Consider the following 18733-nt stretch of genomic DNA (forward strand, 5'->3'; position numbering starts at 1 on the left):
CTGTGGGAATGGTATTCAAAGACCAAATCTGTCCTTTTCCACCCCCATTAACTTAAGTTCATGAAGCATGAGACTTGTTAGTTCTACACGCTGGGAACTGATCGTGGGGCAGCCAAACTCACTTATCTCTGCCCTCTCCATTTCGGAGGTGACTACAATTTTCTGAAATTAAACCTAAAACTAAAAGGTTCAGCAAATATTAATTTGTATTTTATAGGAAATTAGGTCGGACTGCATCACAGGCATTTTTTCATATCTAGTTATAGTCTTAAAAATGTCACAGCCCCAAAGCTTGTAGACACAGCACACTCTAAACGAACAGGGGAGAATGATTTTAGAAAGTAAATCATAAATTCACACACATGAGTAACCCCTGTGCGTCTTGACTGAAAGGCTTAGTACAGTGTTTCTGTGCTTCCAGGCAACCAGCTAAAATCCCTTTGACTCCAAGACTCCCTCAATAAACTGCTCGCACGTCCTTTAAGGATGCCCTACATTCGCTGAAATTATTCACCAAATAATTTAGAAGAATGAATAAACGTGAGAAAATCGTGACCTACTCATGGACGATTACCAGAGGAGGGGGAGGGCCTGCAAAATTGATCAAATTCATTACTCGCTGTCACTGAAAGCGATTCACCTGGCTCTGCTCCCAAGCTCCCCGTGTAAATCACATCCCTCACAACCCAAAGGAGCCTCATTTGCCAAACAAGTTGAGCGGCGGCAGCGGCGCTCGGCTAATGGCTTCGGCTCCGTCACGGTTTCAGCCCTAAATCAGGAGATCCGAATGACACAAAATATCTACTTTTAGGCGATGACTAATGGGCGAGGGAAGGGTTTCCCAGCGAGCCACAGATAGCTCACGCGGCCACCGGCGATTTATCCCCTTCCCATTCCTATCGACAACACGAAATACCGCTTCTTTGAGCCGGGGTTATCCAGCCATTATGGCCCATAAAATATTGATGCAAATTAATGTTTTAAAAAAAAAAAAAGGCTGAAATTCCTGTAATTCTAGCTGGACCATAAAACTGGGTTTCTTTGAGAGCCTGGCCATGCGGGAGCGAGGCGGGCATCGATGGGCTCTTGCAATCTGGACCCGCGGCACTAGATGGCAAAACAGCGTCAGTTTTGGCAGAGCAGCCCGGGCTGCTGGTGCCGGCCCCCCCGGCCCCCCCAGGAGCAGGTACAGGCTGCGGGTACAGCCTGGCCGTGGGCATCCCACGGAGGGTGGGTGGGCTGCGCATCCCCCTGCCCTTTCGCTCGACCTCCTCTCCCGCCTTCAGACCAGAGGGGTAACCCGCGGCCGCAGAGATCGCGCCTTAAAGATCGGATGCAGCTCTGAAATATCGGAGGCGAGGAGACCGTGAAGGCCGGTGTGGATGTAGAGGTGGCTATTTTTCTTATTGCTGTTGCTGGCATTAGTTGTTTGCTCTGCAGTTGCCCTCAGGAGCTCTAGATCCTGTGCAAGACAAGCAGTCCTCACCCCAGAAGAGATTACCCAGCAACTGGGTGGAAAAACTTGTCTCATCTCCTTACTGAACAAAAAGAGATTTACATTTAATAGTCCCACGGGGAAACACCTCCCTTTTCAATCTTACGTCAGTCTATGCATTGGCTGTTTTACTGTGTGAGGGAAGCTACCACCCATGCAGTTCAGCTGCGAGGTATTTTTATTAGGAGTCTGTTCTCCCTCTTCTTTGTGTACAGATAATACCTGTTTATGCTACAAGGAGTTACAGAGGGAAAGGTGGAATCTCCAGGATGCAGTTTTGGATCAAATAACCAAAATCTTTAAGGTCTCAGTCAAAAACACTGATCTCTGGGCAGGCCAGTAAGTTACCTGTCTATTTTTTGCAAGGGAGTTAAGGTTACAGTCATGTCAATAAACTCCTCCTCACAACTACAATGCTATAGCTTACCCCATCTTAAGGATAACCTCTGGTCCCACACCATATCTAACTGTTGGACTCAAGGAATCAATTTAAGTTGGAGACTGCAACTTTTACAGCTTCATCTGAAGGCAACATCCAAACTGCTCTGTCCTTTTAATGCTTGGGAACGTAGAGAACTGGTGGCAGGAACGTTACTCCTCTCCTCTACAGCTGCAAGAGAGTGTATAAGGCTCTGGATGCTAATGATCGTGATGTGATCCCCTTGGAGATGTCTTATGCATGGTCCCCTTCCTTGGCAGCAGTTGAGCCCATACTGCTGAAGCATGACTTCCAAAACAGAGCTTTCACTTGGAAAGTTTTGCAAAAGTTTTGAGCTGTGTCCCTCCCGTTTGTTTTTCTCTCTGTCCTTGCAATATTCAGTCCTTCCCCCCCTCCCCTGCCTTTGATGAGATGCTGGTGACAGTGCCAAAATGACCTTCCCCTAGGAAGCTCAGCATAACTGTTCATCGAACGATGGGGCCCTATTGAGTCCCAAACTGCACTTGGGGATAAAAAGGCAGCAGGAAGCCTGAGTGGGCAGTGCACATACACTGACTGAAGCGTATTTTCTCTTCAGAGTTGAAAGAAGCTGTGACAGTTGCCAAGTCCAGATTATTTGTACCTTCTGGACAGGATGGGGCTAACACGAAAAAATCCTGCTTTCTGCTGGAGTGGGCTTTTAGCAATTAAGATGTATTACGCTCATCCTTGGCTATTTAAATAACACTGTCTCACTCTGTATAAACCAGCTTATAATATGAATGAAAAAAAAAGCTATGGATTGTGAAGCAAGTGGGAATGGATAATCAATTTTTATCACTAATATTGTGGGTAAGACCAATAACTCTGAATGAGTTATGAAAGTCTCTGCTCTGAGCAGATATGTCTGCTTTCCAAGCAGTCCCATTTTAGCCCAGCCTTAATAACAAAAAAACTGTTAAATTAAATATACTAAAACAAAACAAACATTTACCTTCATTGTCCATCATATTTCTTTTTAATATGTAGGAATGTGAAATTCTCACAGGTGGGTTGGACATGGGAGGCACAATAACCATGGACTAGAAAAGCCTTTCAGCTTTACAAACATGTGTTCAAATCAAGCTTAAGTAAGTGACAGGTGAAATGGGGCTATTGATTTCAATCTAGTCCTGTTTGGCTACAGCAAAAACTCAGCACAACAGTGTCTTAGCACTTAAAGGGATGCCGTCAGCCAAAAGAAAACGCTCCTGCTGGTGAACATTTGCAGTGTTATTTATAACAATTGAGATTACTGGACCAGTTGAGATTACTGGACCAGTTGAGATGACTAGAGCTGAAAGATATCAGAGAGTAAATTTACCTCCTCCCATTTTGGGAGGTATGTTTACTTTATAGTTTTGGCAGTGCTTTCTGCCAGACCTGTGCCCCAAATCTCCTTTCCAGTTACATGCTAAAGCAGATATGATGCATGTGTGCAGGTCAGGCTGGGAAACACATTTTCCTTGAAACTGGTCTGTCAAAGAAAAAGATTCACATGGAGTTAAAAATCCTCTGATGACCAGGAACCAACCTGCCAGGCAAGCCATAAGGTCTGCCTGATTTTCCTTTCTGCCTGTGCACCCATCTGGCCAGCAGCCCACCTGGAAATCCACTGAGGAGCTTTGGGTACCAGGTCTGTGGCAACCTGCTGCGAGCACTGGTGGCAGAGAAGACCAGCGTTGCCCTCCAGTCATGTTACATGGGGCAGATTCATCTCTGGGGGATTTACAATGTGAGTGGTGATGAATCCAAACCCAGGTCAGGAAGCCTGTGGGAAGGGATGATCTTTTTCTGCCTCACTGTGCACGTAATTCTGTGTCGTTCAGACTACACCTTGGTTAAGGTCTGGTACATGCAGAAGTGAAAAACCTGGTCTTTGGTTCACGATGGTCAAGGATAGATGGCACAAGGCACTGAAAAGGAGAGAAGATAGAGCTTTATGCAAAAAGAAATACAACTGTTGGGCTATAAAATCTACCAGGAGGCCTCGCGGTCAGGTGTACTCCCTGAAACTCTTCGTAACTTCATTTTGAAAAAGCAAGAGGTGTATCAAATGGAGAGAGGACACATTGACAGCATGGGATGGAACATGGTGCAGAGGTCCCTGATCTAGTCCCAGGCAAGGTGGCAGCCCTGCGCGGCGTAGTGCAGCGTCACGCAGAGACACGAGCTCTCATCCCAAAAGCAGTCAAGCCCTGCTAGCGCAGCGGCTCACACCATCACGCCAGGGGCGAAGCTCCGCACCGATGCAGCCATGCTGCTCCTCGTTCCATGCCGAGTCCAACCAAGGAGGTGGGTCCTGCGGGCCCTCCTCCTGCAAGAAGGCCCCAACAGGTCCTTGAAGCAAATGCAGTGGCCAAGGTTACGTTCCCTTGTAGTCAAGAGTAAATAAGGAGTCAGTCCTTCCCTTGCCCGAGACGTAGCACGAGTAGAGCTGTAAGTGGGGCGTGCTCACAACTCCATCGTGAACTTGCAAGATCAGACCTTCAGGATTCTATTTCAAAGCAACCCAGCTTGCACCATCAGGACTTAGGTTTTAGACACCTTGGTGCTCTTTTGGGTGCTTAAGTCAGGTCCAAGGGGCTCAGGAATGAGCACAGGGATCTCTACTTAAAGCCTGGCCTTCACTGTGACTGCTTAACACCTGAAACTCCAGCAGCCAGGGTTAAAATGCAAGAGTTTCTTGCTCCCACACTGTTTTTTTAGCTTTCCGATCCTGGCTCCCAGTGTACCTCTCCTGCTGCTGTTTAAAGACACGGCAGGGCTCAGTGGAAGGCTGTGCGGCTGCCCTCTCAGTTTCCTTACATTGGGCGATTTGTGTCAGAAGTTCAGCATCGCCAAATGTCATTTTGAATGATTTTGTAGTTCTAGGTTAATAACCTGCTTACCATCACAGGGGAACTGAACGCTGCATTACTTCAGTTGCTACAGTGGACCTTTTTCTTAGCCATGTATGTAAAATGTGCAGCTCAGAGTGATTCTCAATAGCCCTGCATTTCCAGATTCACATTTTTAATTAAACAGCATTTTCTTTCATTTCTAAATGGGCAGGCAGTGTTGTTTAAATCTCACGGACCTCCATGACTGGAACATCTCGAGACCTCAGAGCTGCAAAGCTCCAGTCCTGCTGCAGAGAAGAAAATGTCAAAGAACAGTGAAAAAGCATAACTTACACCAAGCAAGCTCTCTGTGCAACAATTTTTTTTATTAAATTACACAGAAAAACATCTTATCAATTCAAAGTCTCTTCATAGTGACCCAGCATCAACATTATCTGAAGATTATGTTCATCCCTCATTTAGTGAGGCTGTTTGTCAGTTTAGGGGAGGAATGGAATGAACCCCCCCCACCCCGACCCTGGGAGAACTAGGATGAGCATAAAAAATTTGCTGGTGTTAATGTCTCCAATGTAGTAAGGTGTAGTAATATGCGGTACGTACCTTCTTATACATGTAAGAAGGCTGGATTCCTAATATTGTTCTGAAAATTACCTTAAACCACAGGCAACAGTATGTTTTATAGACATATATTCCAGTAGTTTCCTTGACGCTGTGGAAGTCAAGTACCTAGTGATGGAGAAGACCCCTTTTGGTGCCTTAGACTTCTGAACACTCTATGTGCCTCCTCTGAACCCACCATTTACTCCAGTTTGAGGCAAGGAACATAGTTTAGGATTTTTTACTGACTTTCCTAGGTGTAACCCAGGCACAGCAAGTACAGGGAGACTGCTGATTTACCTTTCGGTAGGGTCTTTTCGCCTGGAAGCTGAAGAGGAGCCGGCTTTTGTTCTGAACCCCGCTCAGCCCTTCACCCTGAGGTAGTGACGGGGAGCATGGCAGCTCGTCTGCCCACTCCCATTTCTTCCTGCAGGCACCACGTTATATATCCCTCACGAGCCTGACCACAGCTTTCAGAAACATCCAATAAATCAACAGTTAAAAGGGAAGAGTAGACATGGGGAGCAGGTGCTTATTATCTGTGCATCTCTGGAGAAGAATAACCCACAGTGTATTTCCATGCCCATTTGAAATGGAATATGACCATGACCCTGCAAGTGGCTCTGCTTGAATTGTTCCTGGCATCATGTTTTACTCCTAATATTTTCATTGTCTGCCTCCATCAGTTTTACCTCCCACTGTAGCATTAATTTTGTATGTGAATATGGAGGCTGTGCTTTAAATAATACAGCATATGCTTTTTATTTGCCATGTAGAATAATATTTTTTTGGCTGATTTATGTTCCACCTGGACAAAATTATTTTTTATGATGGGTTTATTTCATTTGCTCCCACATCCCCACATGGGGGGAGGGGGGGGGGGAAGTAAGAGAAATCTTGTAAACCACCAGTAACGATGGACAGAGAAATCTGCTTTGAAACACAAATTTACTGCAAAAGCAGATTCACTCCAGCCATGTAAATGAAAAAAATGCTGTTGTAATAATTTTAAGCTCGCGAATGCATGGTACTACTGGAGAGAGTAATCTTCAGGCTCTTGTATCATCCCTTACACAATGCTGGGAGTATGGAGAAATTCACTGACAGCTATAAGCTATTCCAGTAGAACAAAATAGCACATATGGCTAAAGCATGGATTTAATTTAGCTCTTTTCAGAATTTCATCAAGAAACAAAGCCAGGACAAAACCCTCTGGTCTTTCGGTTTGCAGATTTGCCACAGAACTTCACAGGCTAAGCTGCCAAATCTACTTCATTTCCAGTTTTCACAAGGACTGTGGAAAAATATATTACTTGCTATTGAAACAAGTTAGTTTCAAACAGATAATCTGGGTTTCAATAACAACAACAACAAAAGTATGATGTAGCTTGTTTTGTGTTTTACAACCCTGGAAAAGACTGGCAGTATTTTTATGTTAATCTGTCACCTACAGAAATACTCATTATGAACAGATTTTTTTTTTTTTTTTTTTAAAAACATAGGCAATCCTTAGCACAACTTTGCTCTGATTTTGACTTCCAGCTTTTGGTGCTTTTTGTAAAGCAACTAAAGATTAATCATACAAACCCATAATAGTCATAGCAGTCGGAAAGCCCTGGTTCTATTTTCGGTTGTAATAGTTGTCTTTAACCATACAACATCCTCCAGCCAAAACCACATTGTAATAGGAGTGCCTATAATAAGGACACATAATGCTCCATGTCAGCTCTGAACTGCCGAGCTGGGAAAAAGTAGGATATTCTTTCAGAGCAGCTTCCCTTTTCATACTGAATGTAACAAGAAGAGATAGGACTTTCACAGGAAAATCCTGCTGCCTCTAGTCCCACCCCATAACTCCCCATCAGATGGTAGAAAATCCAAGCTGATGTCTCACCCTTGTCATCTCGGGGCAGCAACTGAAGATTTGTTCCCAGGCAGGCCCTCTCCTCCGCACACAAAGCTCTGCTCCAGCCCTTCGTCCTGCCACATCCCTAATTCTGGCTCCACCAGCTAGCATGGAAAGGTTCAGTGAAGGTGGGCCACCTTTGTTCCGCTCCATCTTCTTCTCTTTCCGAGCACTGAGAAGAGTGTAAAATTTATCAACAGCAAGCTAGGCACTGAAAATCGGGTCACTGGTTTAAAACGAGGAAACGTAACCTATAGGATGAACGTGTACTGTATTTGTTTCACCACCCTGCCAGCCCCGGGCCTTTCAAAGAAAACCAGAGCTCCCGTTCTTCCACAAACTCCTCGGCATGAAGGCAGCTCCTGCAGGTATCGTAAGCCTGCAAATGGGAAGGGAAAGGAAAACAGTATAAAAAAGCTACAGTAGATGGTGCTAGACAGGTGCAGAAGACACCAGCTAGTCATTTGAGGATACCTGCAAGATTTACCCCTAAGCTAAGCGGTTTAGAAAATGTGCAATTTAGATTTATCAGTTCAGAAGGGAGATTGAGATAAAAACAGTTGAGCTGGTGAGATTATTAAATGCAGAACCCCATGCTGAGCCGATGCTCACCTTACTACACGTGCTGACGAAGGAGAAATAGGGCGGCTGCACCCAGGCAGTCACAGGGAAGGCAAGGGTGATGGGAGGAGAGGGGCCAAGTCGCGGACAGAGACCCTTCCTTCACCCAGGAACTTCTCCCGGGAGCTTGAGGTGGCACCCATCCCGCGTGTCGGGATGGGGATGGCAGAAGCAGCAGGAACGCTGCAGGTTAGGGTCAGAGTGGGAAGCGCAGATCAGTATTTCCTGATGTCAGCCCCTGCGTATCAAACCATTAATGTCACAGAAAGGTGGTCTTGTGTATTTAATTTTATCAGGCGGAAGAACTCTGATATATGCTGCGCTCGGTTCACCGCTCCCGTGCAGATTTACTCGGCGTTTTAGCATGCGTGCTGCCTCGCTGACAGAGATTAAAGGCTCTCCTCAGAGCCCCAGGTATTACGCTCAAATGTATAAATCAGGGCTTAATATATAATATTTGTCCATAAAAATATATCATGGTGGCATTCGTTTAGCTATCTGCATATTAAATACCGTTACAGAAAGTCACGAGTTTATTGAAGATTATTTTGCTACACCAGTAAAGTCTCCTGCCATCCTAAAAAGGTATCTTTTCTGCCAGAGTGTGGGCAGGGCGGCACAGAGGAAGGGGCAGATTTTGCTAACACCGTTCCTGACCCCGCATGTGCCCCAGCCATGCGGTGCTGGGCCAGGAACCTGCTCCCAGGCCGGCCTCGGGCTCTGGCTTACCAGCACTGACCAGGCAGGGCAGGGATCACGGTGGAGATGACACCGCGAGCCTCTAAAGGAGAAAATTGCATGATGTATCGCCACTCACGAGCACCCGCCAGAGAGCTGTTTAGAGTGAGATTACAGTCTCAGAGGAGACTCTCATGCCTCTCGGTCACAGGGTTACTGCGATGATGCAGTTGCAGCTTGTATGAGAGAGGTAGGAGGGATTTAAATGATGGCCGGAAAGAAAAACTGGATCAAACCTCCACAAACCTTGTTCAGATTAACCCAGATTCCAGAGTCCCCAGCTCTGAGGGACTTGAAATCAGCCAAACTGATTCTTTTCCCTTAAACAGAAGAAGAAAAATGGGAGGGAGAGGATGAAGTTTATACTTCGGCCAAGAGTTTACAAGCAGCATTTTAGACTGAAGGGAAACAAAGCTGCCCAAAATAAGAGTTTGTGCAGTCTGGAGGTCTTGATCCTACTCATGCCAATTCCGTATTAGCACAGCTATATGGATTTCTCTGCGTTTGCTGCTGACTTACAGAGACGCAAGGGAGAAGAAATCAGACTCAGCGCTGCAGTCTTTCCCCCTTCATCCTTTTCATATTCAAGGTCTTTTTTTTTTTTTCTTGTAAATTCCTATTATTAACACAGGAGAAAAAAAAGGTCCCTGGGATCCCTGGCGCATCCTTGGAGTGGCTGCAGCCTCATCGTGGATGACTAGACAACTGCCACTGTGCCACATAATGAGGAGCACACACGCTGCACCGGGAGATACTAATGAGGGAGCTACAGCCCCCTTAGCCCTCTCCAGTAAATCCGTGTCTGCAAGCCATGTTTTATTTATCAGGCTTATTATGGCAGCACTAAGGAGCCATTTGGAAAGGGCCGCTGCTGTCCTGGGCACTGCACACCACAGTGCCTGCTCCAACCAGCTTCCAGGGGAAACAGATGAGGCTGGCAAAAGGTAGGGGAGAGGGATGCTACCCACTCGCCATGTGAACAACGCCGTGGCAGCATTTATCCCACCGGCTCCTTTACGCAGCGTGGTTCAGCCCATTTTGACCTCCTGGTGCTAGCTGAGCACCGCTTGGGAGGGATCCCAGGCCCTGCAAATACACAGTGACTGGTGAACAGATCAAAGCTCATTTTGCAATGATCTCCAGGAATGCTTCTGAGGAAGCGAGGACTTGGTGGGCCTGGAGAGACCCAGCTGCAACCTGCAGAGCCAGGCAACTTGGAGGGGCTTCACGGGAGTTGCCTGAGATGGCTGACCGCCCCCCCCCCCAGCACTGCTCCCAGCAGAGCTCCTGCTTTTCTCCATGCACACAAAACACTGCTCCTCTGCACCGAGACGCGACGCCGCGGAGCCCTTGTTGTGCCGCCGCTTCTGGCAATGTGCAGTCTCGCCCAGATTTGCATGTGTGCCAGAGGGAAAGGGGATTTAGGATTGCCGCTCCCTTCTCCAAATGTCCTCTTCCTGACCCCTCTGCATGCCTTCCCAGAGGTTTCTGTCCGCTTTGGAGAATCACTCTGCTCACAGAGGACCAACAGAAACAGGAGTAAAAGGCGGCTAAGTGAAAGACAGAAGAGAGATGAGTAAATCTTTGCAAAAGTTATACCGCAGATGTCAGCAGGACTCAGACAAATTGGTCTGCATTCCTTTAACATATTAGATTTCTACTTACCCTGATCATTAGCACGTTAAGCTACAAGGGCTGATTATACGAAACTCATGGAGAGGCATCAATTAAGACGATAAATTTACATACATTCCTTCTGGATGAGAAATGACGGGCTTCCTCGGTTCAGTTTGGTACAACTGGACTCCGTTTCAGAAAGAAAAAGGAGAAGAGAGAAGTGCTAAATGTGTGCATCTGTACTGCTACCCAAAATGATGGAAGCAGTTCACAAGTTTGAGCAAAAATGTATGTCAAATAGGAATAGAAGGAAACGACTCGCAGTTTCCGAGGCTGAACTCTAATCTGCCATGTCACATCGACAACAGATTACGAGAGGAAGTGAAATTCCCAAGAGATGTTGCTCTTACAAGGCCGGCCCAAATGGTGTTCCCAGGCTGCAGAATGCAACATTAAATATTTGCACATATTTATCACTTTTCGCCTACACAAGATCTCATCTTATTTTGGAAACACTGTGCAGCAGAACAACTTCCTAACCGCCAAAGTGTAGCCATCGCTGGTCTGCAATGTGCCAGTGGCACCTATTTCGTGCCAGCATGCATCCTGGGAAAACTGTTAACAAAGACGGTTTGTTATCCTGTTGTCACTGAAGAGAGAATTAAAACTGGCCTTGCAAATGGTACGAAAACCCACGCAAGTTGACAGAATCATCTGTCTTTTCTTGAAAAATACTGCGCAGCTGCTCATGTCGCTGGAGGAGACAGGCCACTAGCAGCACTGTTACTACAGCTAGCCTCTGTAGCACTAACCTTAGTGCTACTGTGGCTAAATACCGAAGTACAGCTGAGTTAACTAGTTAATAATAGTAATAGCTCAGTAACAGTAATAGCTAAATAGCAACAGCGATAGTTCATCCGCGTTCTTCTTCAGGATTTGGCCACAGAAAGAAGGCCCCCATCCAGAAAGGGCTGAACACCACCAGCTCTCATTCACTTCAGGGAAAATTAAAAGTTTTCAGCTAATACAGTAATTTATATGTGACTCCTCCTGTCCTGCATAGCGGTACCAAATCTTTTCAAGCGGAAAGGTATTTTTACCCCCACACTGCTGGGCTTGCACTTGCGGTGCTGGGTAAAGACTACTGTTGCACATTGTCATTTTGGTTTCCTTATCCAAGACCCTGTGCTGGGTGAAGGAAAGTGTTTACACCTTCTTGGACTGCCAGATAGCAAACATGCAAGCTTCTTCATTGCTCAGGACACGAGACAAGGCGTTTCCAGCTGATTCCCCTTCCAGGCGCTGTGTGGCCACAATAATCAGATCGTTCTGAAGAGGAAATACTTTAAAGAAATGCCACTTGCACGTTAAAGTTTGTGCCACATATGGGATCATCTTTTCTTAACAGGAGGGGAAAAAGAAAAGTGCCATTTCTTTTTCTCGTGTGCACAGCCATCGCAATTACATACCACTGGAGTTAGAAATACGTGCTCCTTTACTTCACTCTAACCAAAGAGCAATCAAACCTACTCAGGCTTGTGTTAATGATATACATTATACGTACCAGAGACATTTACACTGCATATCAAAATCGATCAGAACATAAGGAAGTTTAAAAAAAAAAGCCTATTGCCTTATGCTGTGAATTTTGACTTGAGTATGATCTATCTCAGCCTAATGGGTTAGACACATGCCTGCACAGGCTACAGCACTGTATTAGCACTATGCTAAAAATGAAGCAACGTTTACAGCCGAAGCTGGAAGCAGACCGTGTGGCTCTGCATTTTGCGGAACAAAGAGGGCAGGTAGGAGCAAAATTTACTTTATGCTCAGGTCGTAATTTGTATAGTATCATCACACTGAAGGCACGGCTCTTCCTCGTCTGGGGCTTTTGCTACGACCGCATACTTCCCCCATTTGCAGCTTCAAGCTGGGTTGTTTCTGTCACCTTTTTCTCCTCCCCAGCCAGTATGTTCTAACCACAGGTAAAGCCTTCAGTTTCAAATTTGTTCAGGTGTTTTAATATTTTTGTTAATTTGGACAGGGAAGTTGGACAATAAACCAATTCCTCTTGTTCCTAAAGATCTATCGCTTTTTCCAATGTATTGAATGTTCAGCACACACAGCATTTCAATTAAAGGCCGCGAAACTGTTACCGGTGCATTAACGACGCACTATGTCTACATAAAGACGCAAATAAATGTTGCGGCCACTTTTCCGGCCTGGTGCGATCATTTTTGTTTGCGTGTGCTTGCTTTCGCAATGAATTATCTGCGAACAGATCATGATTTTGACAGCAGCCCGTATCTCCGCTTAACCCCAAGGGTTTGCCGGTGTTGCTGGCCGAGCTCTCCTCCCTCAGGCAGTCCGGTTGCCACCCGGTGCCCAGGGCACCGGGCCTCCTTCCCTCCGGGCCGCGGCCTGGGCAGAAACCCGAAGCAGCCCCATGGACCAGAGAGCCTGCGGGAGCACGGAGGCAGCCGGCACGGCAGAGGCCGGCCCCGTTCGTCGCGCTTCTCCCGTCCCCACCAGCCGCGGGCGAGGCCGAGCCCCGGACACCTCAGCGAAACCGCCCCGTCCTCTTCCGGGCCGCGGCCGCGAGCTTACCCCGCCACCGCGCAGGCGCCGCAGGCGGCGGCCCGCCCCCGCCTCGGGCTATTGGTTGATCCGTTGCCGCGGCAACGCGCTCAACACACCCCCCCCCCCCGTCCCGTCCCCAAGCCGTTCTGCCCCACGTGACCCACGGCAGCTCTTCCAGCCAACTGGCCTGTGACCAGCCCCGCGCCAGCCGGCTGATGGGGGGGCGTGGCGGGGGGGGAATTGTTGTTTTCGATTGGCTGCTGCCGAGGCTCGCCGATTGGCAGGGGGCGGCGGAGCCGGGCCGCTGGGCTGCCCGCCGATTGGTTGGGCCCGGAGGTGAGGCTGTGGGGTGATGCCGGCCGGCCCGCGGCTGCTGCCGGGCGCCCCTCCGCAGGCCTGGCCGACGGACAAAGGCGCGCCCGCTCCCCCTCCCCTTCCCCGCTCCGCGCACCTCAGGGCTGGCACGGCGAGCCGCGGCTCCTCGGCGGGCTTGCTGGAAGGCGGCGGCGCGAGCCTGGCCCCGTGCCGGCGGGGCTCCGCCGGCCGCGGCGCCCTCCCCGCCGTCCCGCTCTAATTTGCCGTCGGGGCACGCGGCGCGGCGGAGGGGGGCGAGGGGGGGCCGTCACGCTCGCCGCGCGCCCGCCAGCCAATGGGCGGCCTCGGGGAACGCGGGCAGCACGCGAGGCCCGCGTGTCCCCGCCGCCTGCTCTGTCAATCAACTCACGGCCACCCCCCCGCCCGAGCCGCGCCTCCCGCTGCCCCGCCCGGTCGGTGGCGGAGGCGGGGGGGGGGGTCGAGGGGGGGGCGGCGGGCACCGAGCGGCTGCGGGCCGCTTGCCCTGTCGCCGAAGAGGGGGGGGGGGGCGGTGGGGAAGCTCTTCTCGGTCACCGCGCCGTGCCCGGGTAGGACGTTGCCTGCGCTTGGGGGCTGGGGGGGGGGGGGGTAATTTGCAGCCGCCGGGTTGCTCCACCGGCCCGGCCGGTCGCGGTGCCCTCCCCCGGTGCGGGGCGAGAGGCGGAGCCGTGGCGGGGGGGTGGCCGCCTCCCGCCGCCTTTATCTGCCGTGCGGGCGCGGGGGGGGGTGGCACTGGGGGAACACCTTGTTTTAAGATAGGCGCTATAAATACGGCGCCGGGGATGGGAGCGCAGCCACGGGTGACGGGTGGACGGTGAGAGCGGCTGCGGACCACGGTGGGTGCCTGCCCCGCGGTGCCTCGGACCGGGCACGCCGGCTCGGGTGAGGGAGAAGGCGGCGTGGGGGGGGGGAACGGGACTGAATTTTAATTGACCGGCGTGGCGTCCCGCCCTCCCCCCCCCAGCCGTACGCCGCGCGTGGCTGGCGGGAGGAGTGGTGGGGTTGGGGTTTGGGGTTTTTTTTGGGGGGGGGGGGGGTTGTCTTTTAAGGGAGGGGATCGGGGCGGGGGGACGCCTCAAAAACGGAGGTTGGGCCGAGGATAAAGGCGTCGGGACGGGTCGGCGGGGTGTGTGGGGGGGGGGAGAGCAGCCCCTAACGGCGGCGCTTGCCCGCAGGACTCAGCCCGGGAGCAGCCGCCGAGCCCCGGAGGGCGGCCGGTGCCGCTGGCGAGGAGGAGGAGGTGGTGGCCGGCGGAGGAGCCCCGCGGTCCGAGCCCCCTCCCCAACTTGCCCAACCCCGCCGAGGTCTCCCAGCCGGCGGCACGATGCAGATCTGCGACTCGTCCAGCCAGAAGTACTCCCTCTTCAACGCCATGAACCGCTTCATCGGCGCCGTCAACAACATGGACCAGACGGTGATGGTGCCCAGCCTGCTGCGGGACGTGCCGCTGCTGCTGGAGGAGCTGGACGCCGCCGGAGCCGTCTGTCCCCAGCGGGAACCCCCCCTCCCCGCCGGCGACCCCGGCGCCTATTTTTCCCGTAGGGACATGTACAGCCATTACGTGCTGCTCAAGTCCATCCGCAACGATATCGAGTGGGGGGTGGTCCAGCCGCCGGCGGGCGAGGAGGCGACCCGCAAGAAGGACAAGCTGGGCGGTGGGCCCGCCGAGGAGGGCGAGGGGGAGGAGGACCTGGAGCAGCAGTTCCACTACCACCTCAGCGGACTCCACTCGGTCCTCTCCAAGCTCACCCGCAAGGCCAACGTCCTCACCAACAGATACAAGCAGGAGATCGGCTTCGGCAGCTGGGGGCAGTGAGCGCCGGGGCGGGGGGGGACGGGGACCGGTGGGAACGGGAACGGAGCGGCGGGTCCCCCCGCCCGGCGATGCTGCCACCGCGGAGGAGGAGGAGGAGGAGGAGGAGGAGGGCTGCGCCCCCGGGGCTGAGGCTTCCCCGAGCGCTCCCAGGACCGCGGCCGGTTTTTCTACCAACGCACAAGCGAGAGAGAGGTGTAAATTAATCAGTACTAGTTCATTAATTATTATTTTTTCCCCCCTCCTTTTTATTTTTTTGTTAGCGGTTGCTCGGGGCCGAGCCCGTGCGTGTGTACGAGGTGGTGGCGTAGCTGGCGGATAGGAGGCTCAAGGCGAGCCGATGAGCATAACAAAACTGGCATAAAATCGCTTCTCTTACCCAGGAGGGAACCCAGCGGGCTCGTGAGCATCCCTCTGTCGCGGGACGGATGGCAGGTCCCACGGTTGTACATGTACTGGAGTTTATTTAAAACTTTTTTTACTCAGATGTAGAGTATATTCTAAAATAAATGCGAATGTATTAACTAAAAGTGACTTAAACTTTTTGGTATGATTTATGTTTCTTTAATTAAATGATATTTTTAACATCTGGAATTCTTCTGTTGTTCTTCTAAGTTATTTCCAGAGCTGCCTTACTAGACACAGAAATCTTTGCATGTGCAAGAGAGAGGGGGTTTGTGGCTTTTTCCCCCCACGCCCCCAAAGGGAGCAATTGCGTAGTGATGCTAAGTCGGCGTATCTAAAATGGATGAATGACCGTATTAACTGCACCGTACATGGCCTGAGTTTTGGTAAGCTGTTGCCAACCGGACAGTCCAGTTGCTCTGCGTGAATGCTGGCGTGAAGGTCAGTGCCCCGTTAACAAAATCCGAGAAGACCGAGTCATGGTTACTTTGCAGGCACCAATTCATGGAGGTTGGAGCAAAGCCTTGGAATGACTCTTGCTTTTTTCGGGAAGTATCTTCATGTACTGTGGGGAGCTCTTTTCTCTCCCTCCGAATAGGACTGGGATACTTGCCTCCCCCATCTCTTGCATTACTTTCTTTCCTCTGTAATTTTCCTTGGATACTAGGAATTAATTGGTTTTATGTTACCCAAATAGTACGGATTTCTTTTCTGCATTTTTTTTTTTTCATTTGCTGAATTAATGTGCCTCAGAATTGGGTGTCTATATAGTGTTCTAATATTAAAAGTGTACTTACCGATGACAATACACTGCGTGCGTATCACAGAGGATAACCATTTAATAAATACGTACATCCTTCCATAAGGTACGAAGTTTTCTTCTCAGGCACTGAAATGCCAAGTTTGTAGACATCTCCTTATACTGAAATTTCACTTTGTATTATTGCCATCAGATTTAGGGCTTCTTTGGTGTTCTTTTTACTTTTAAGAATAGAAGAATTTTTCTCTCAGCTTTAAGGATATTTTTGCTTAAATTCACATACTCCCCAGCAATTTGTTTTTCAGCCCAACTGTTAGAACATTGTAGTAAAGCATGAGCACTCCAGACGTGGTACTAGTTGGCAGATGTTTGTATAGTTAAAACAATTGGTCTGCGTGTATGTTTAAAAATAAATATTTTAGAAGGTTTTCCCTTCTAGGGTAAAGAAGAACTTCATAAGGCCGAATGATTTTTAGCTTGGCGATGCTTGTTCTTTTCGTAACGTTTTTAACTCCTCTTCCCCTCCCCCCTTGGGAAGCTGCCAGGAAAAAAAGTCATGAACAAGGAGAGGGATTACCCTGGTTTCCTAACATGTCAGCTCGCCAGTCTTGCCGTAGTCTGGCTAATGTAATGCAAAAGATGCAGTGCCTTACGCTGGACGGTAAAGTTTTGCTCTCCTGAAAGTGGGGGTGAGAGGGAGAACCTGTTCTGCTGTGTGGCTCCCTTCTGCCTTGCGCTCAGCCGGCTGAAAACCACATTACAACCTCTGCTCGGGAGCGCTGGTAAAACCTCAGACAAAAGCAGCTCGCGCAGTTTCAGCAGCGTTCCTTTTGAACTCCCGGTAACTTCTCCTGGTACGGATTTAGACGATACTGTTCAAAAGTTGCACGAGAGACAGCGTGGTGCTGATTTAGGCTATGAGTAACACCAAGAAAAATAGCATTACATTAGTGCAGCGTCACCGTGAATATTGCATCCCTTCCCTTTGCATCCTAAAAAAAGACAAGAGAAAAGTTTCAGTGAAAGGGCAGCTCAAAACTAGCGCTGTTTGGCAGCAAGGGTGGCATTTCCTTACAAGTAAAGGTTTGGGTAACAGAGGAGACAGGATGATACTGTGACTCAAGGGTTTGCCTTGCGTCAGTGACGAACCCGCGGTTGCTGAACTGCTCGTGGCTCCCATGCAGGGCCCGGCCGCACGGCTGGCAGCAGCCCGGGTAATCCCAATTCAGCCGCGGCAAAAACTGCCGAGACTCACACCGGCAGAAGAGACGCTGCCACCTCCCACCTGGCAGCTGCTTTAAAATTCCCCTTTTTTTCAAGGTCATGGGAAAAGATCGAGGCTCTTCGGATCAAGAAAGCGATCTCGTGATGCGGGGGGGGGGGGGGGGGAACCAACAGATAAAAACCAGTATTTCTCATGCAAAGGACAAGGGACGGGACTTTGCTGTTGGCTGCTGTGGAAAACAACTTAGCCTAAAAGGTGGGGTGGTCAGGCAATTATGTAAATGCTAGCTCCTGACATTGCAGTAAGCAAAGATAAGATTGCAGAGTCTTAACGCTCAGATTTTGTACCTTAGATGCTGATTTGGGAAAAATTTCCATTAGTGGAGCTATATAATGCAGTTAGGTTTATTATTAGGAGTTACGTTTTCTTTTGAAGGACTGGATCGTTTTAAGTGCTCCTGATTGGACACCAAGTTCAGCAAAGCTTTAGTCTGCTCCAGTAAAGTGATTCTGATACTTGTAAGTGATAATGACAAATGACATCAGCCTAACGTAAAAGTATCTTTGTGATGTCAAATATTTTGACAAGTGGCTTTATCTCCAAGCCACAAGTGAACATAAAGACAACTTGCCAAACTCCCGTAACCGTGCACAGACCAGGGAACGTACACGTGCACCATGAGAAGCAGTTGTCATTTTTAGCTCGCTTAAATGAAGTAGACTCAATATACAGGAAGGCAGACATTAGAAGAGTAATAAATAATGAGACCGAGAACAGTTTGCAGTTACAAATTGATCACAGCAGAAGGTGTGTTACAGCCAAGGAGCCTCAAGGACATTGCTCATGGGATGCATCAGTTAATATGTAGAAGTGCCCAGTATGTGTCATTATAGTTTATGAGTCAACTCTTATTTTTGTGTATACAAAAGAACAGGAGGGCAACGGGGGGGGGGGGGGGGAAGCCAAGCTTTTGTCTCAAGATATGTATCTATATGTGTATACAAATAAGGGTTCTGGGGCTGGGCGTGAGTCCCATGGGAAGAACATCCTTTCGAAGGCTGCTTTGGCCGCTGGCTGCTGCCCCGGATGGATGGCAGGTCTGTGCTGGACGACATGCGCATTTCAGGAATCATGCCTGCCTCTGGCACCGTAAAGTTTTCTCCATTCCCCTCCAGAAGTCAGCTGCCATACCCCTTTCTGCCCAGGAGCAGATGAAAAGTCTGAAATCAGTATCTTGGCACCCACTTGGACTAGACCCACCTGCTGCAGTCCCTTGTGCTTGGGGGGGTGCGGGTGAAGCTGAGTCAGGCTAGGCTCTCATC

At 49.6% G+C, this 18733-nt stretch overlaps 1 protein-coding gene and 1 long non-coding RNA gene across 6 annotated transcripts; one reads left to right on the forward strand and one right to left on the reverse strand.

Moving 5' to 3' along the window:
• Positions 1–2920: 2920 nt before the first annotated feature.
• Positions 2921–13433, reverse strand: LOC142033568 (uncharacterized). Of its 2 annotated transcripts, none has more exons than XR_012651249.1 (3): positions 13306–13433; positions 7287–7677; positions 2921–6686 (listed from the first exon to the last, which is right to left on the reverse strand). It is a non-coding gene; the product is annotated as an uncharacterized LOC142033568 (long non-coding RNA). The 2 variants fall into 2 exon arrangements; XR_012651248.1 differs by lacking the exon at positions 13306–13433 and having other exon boundaries at positions 2921–3868; positions 4844–6686; positions 7287–12873.
• On the forward strand, positions 13358–15610 carry MID1IP1 (MID1 interacting protein 1). 4 transcript variants are annotated; one of them, XM_075033556.1, is made up of 2 exons: positions 13358–13756; positions 14384–15610. In XM_075033556.1, the coding sequence occupies exons 1-2, from the start codon at positions 13504–13506 to the stop codon at positions 15022–15024; spliced, it is 894 nt and encodes a 297-aa protein (XP_074889657.1). In that variant the 5' UTR covers positions 13358–13503; the 3' UTR covers positions 15025–15610. The 4 variants fall into 4 exon arrangements, with proteins under 4 accessions (XP_074889657.1, XP_074889658.1, XP_074889660.1 ...); XM_075033557.1 differs by lacking the exon at positions 13358–13756 and adding an exon at positions 13899–14090; XM_075033559.1 differs by lacking the exon at positions 13358–13756 and adding an exon at positions 13899–14076.
• The last annotated feature ends 3123 nt before the right edge of the window (positions 15611–18733 follow it).

This window comes from Buteo buteo, chromosome 8 (genome assembly GCF_964188355.1).
Source record: "Buteo buteo chromosome 8, bButBut1.hap1.1, whole genome shotgun sequence".
NCBI lineage: Eukaryota > Metazoa > Chordata > Aves > Accipitriformes > Accipitridae > Buteo > Buteo buteo.

Coding starts and splice junctions, on each gene's coding strand:
- MID1IP1 (XM_075033556.1), top strand. CDS start 13,504: ATGGGCGGCCTCGGGGAACGCGGGCAGCACGCGAGGCCCGCGTGTCCC. Junction 13,757..14,383: donor GGTCACCGCGCCGTGCCCGG/GTAGGACGTTGC, acceptor GCTTGCCCGCAG/GACTCAGCCCGGGAGCAGCC.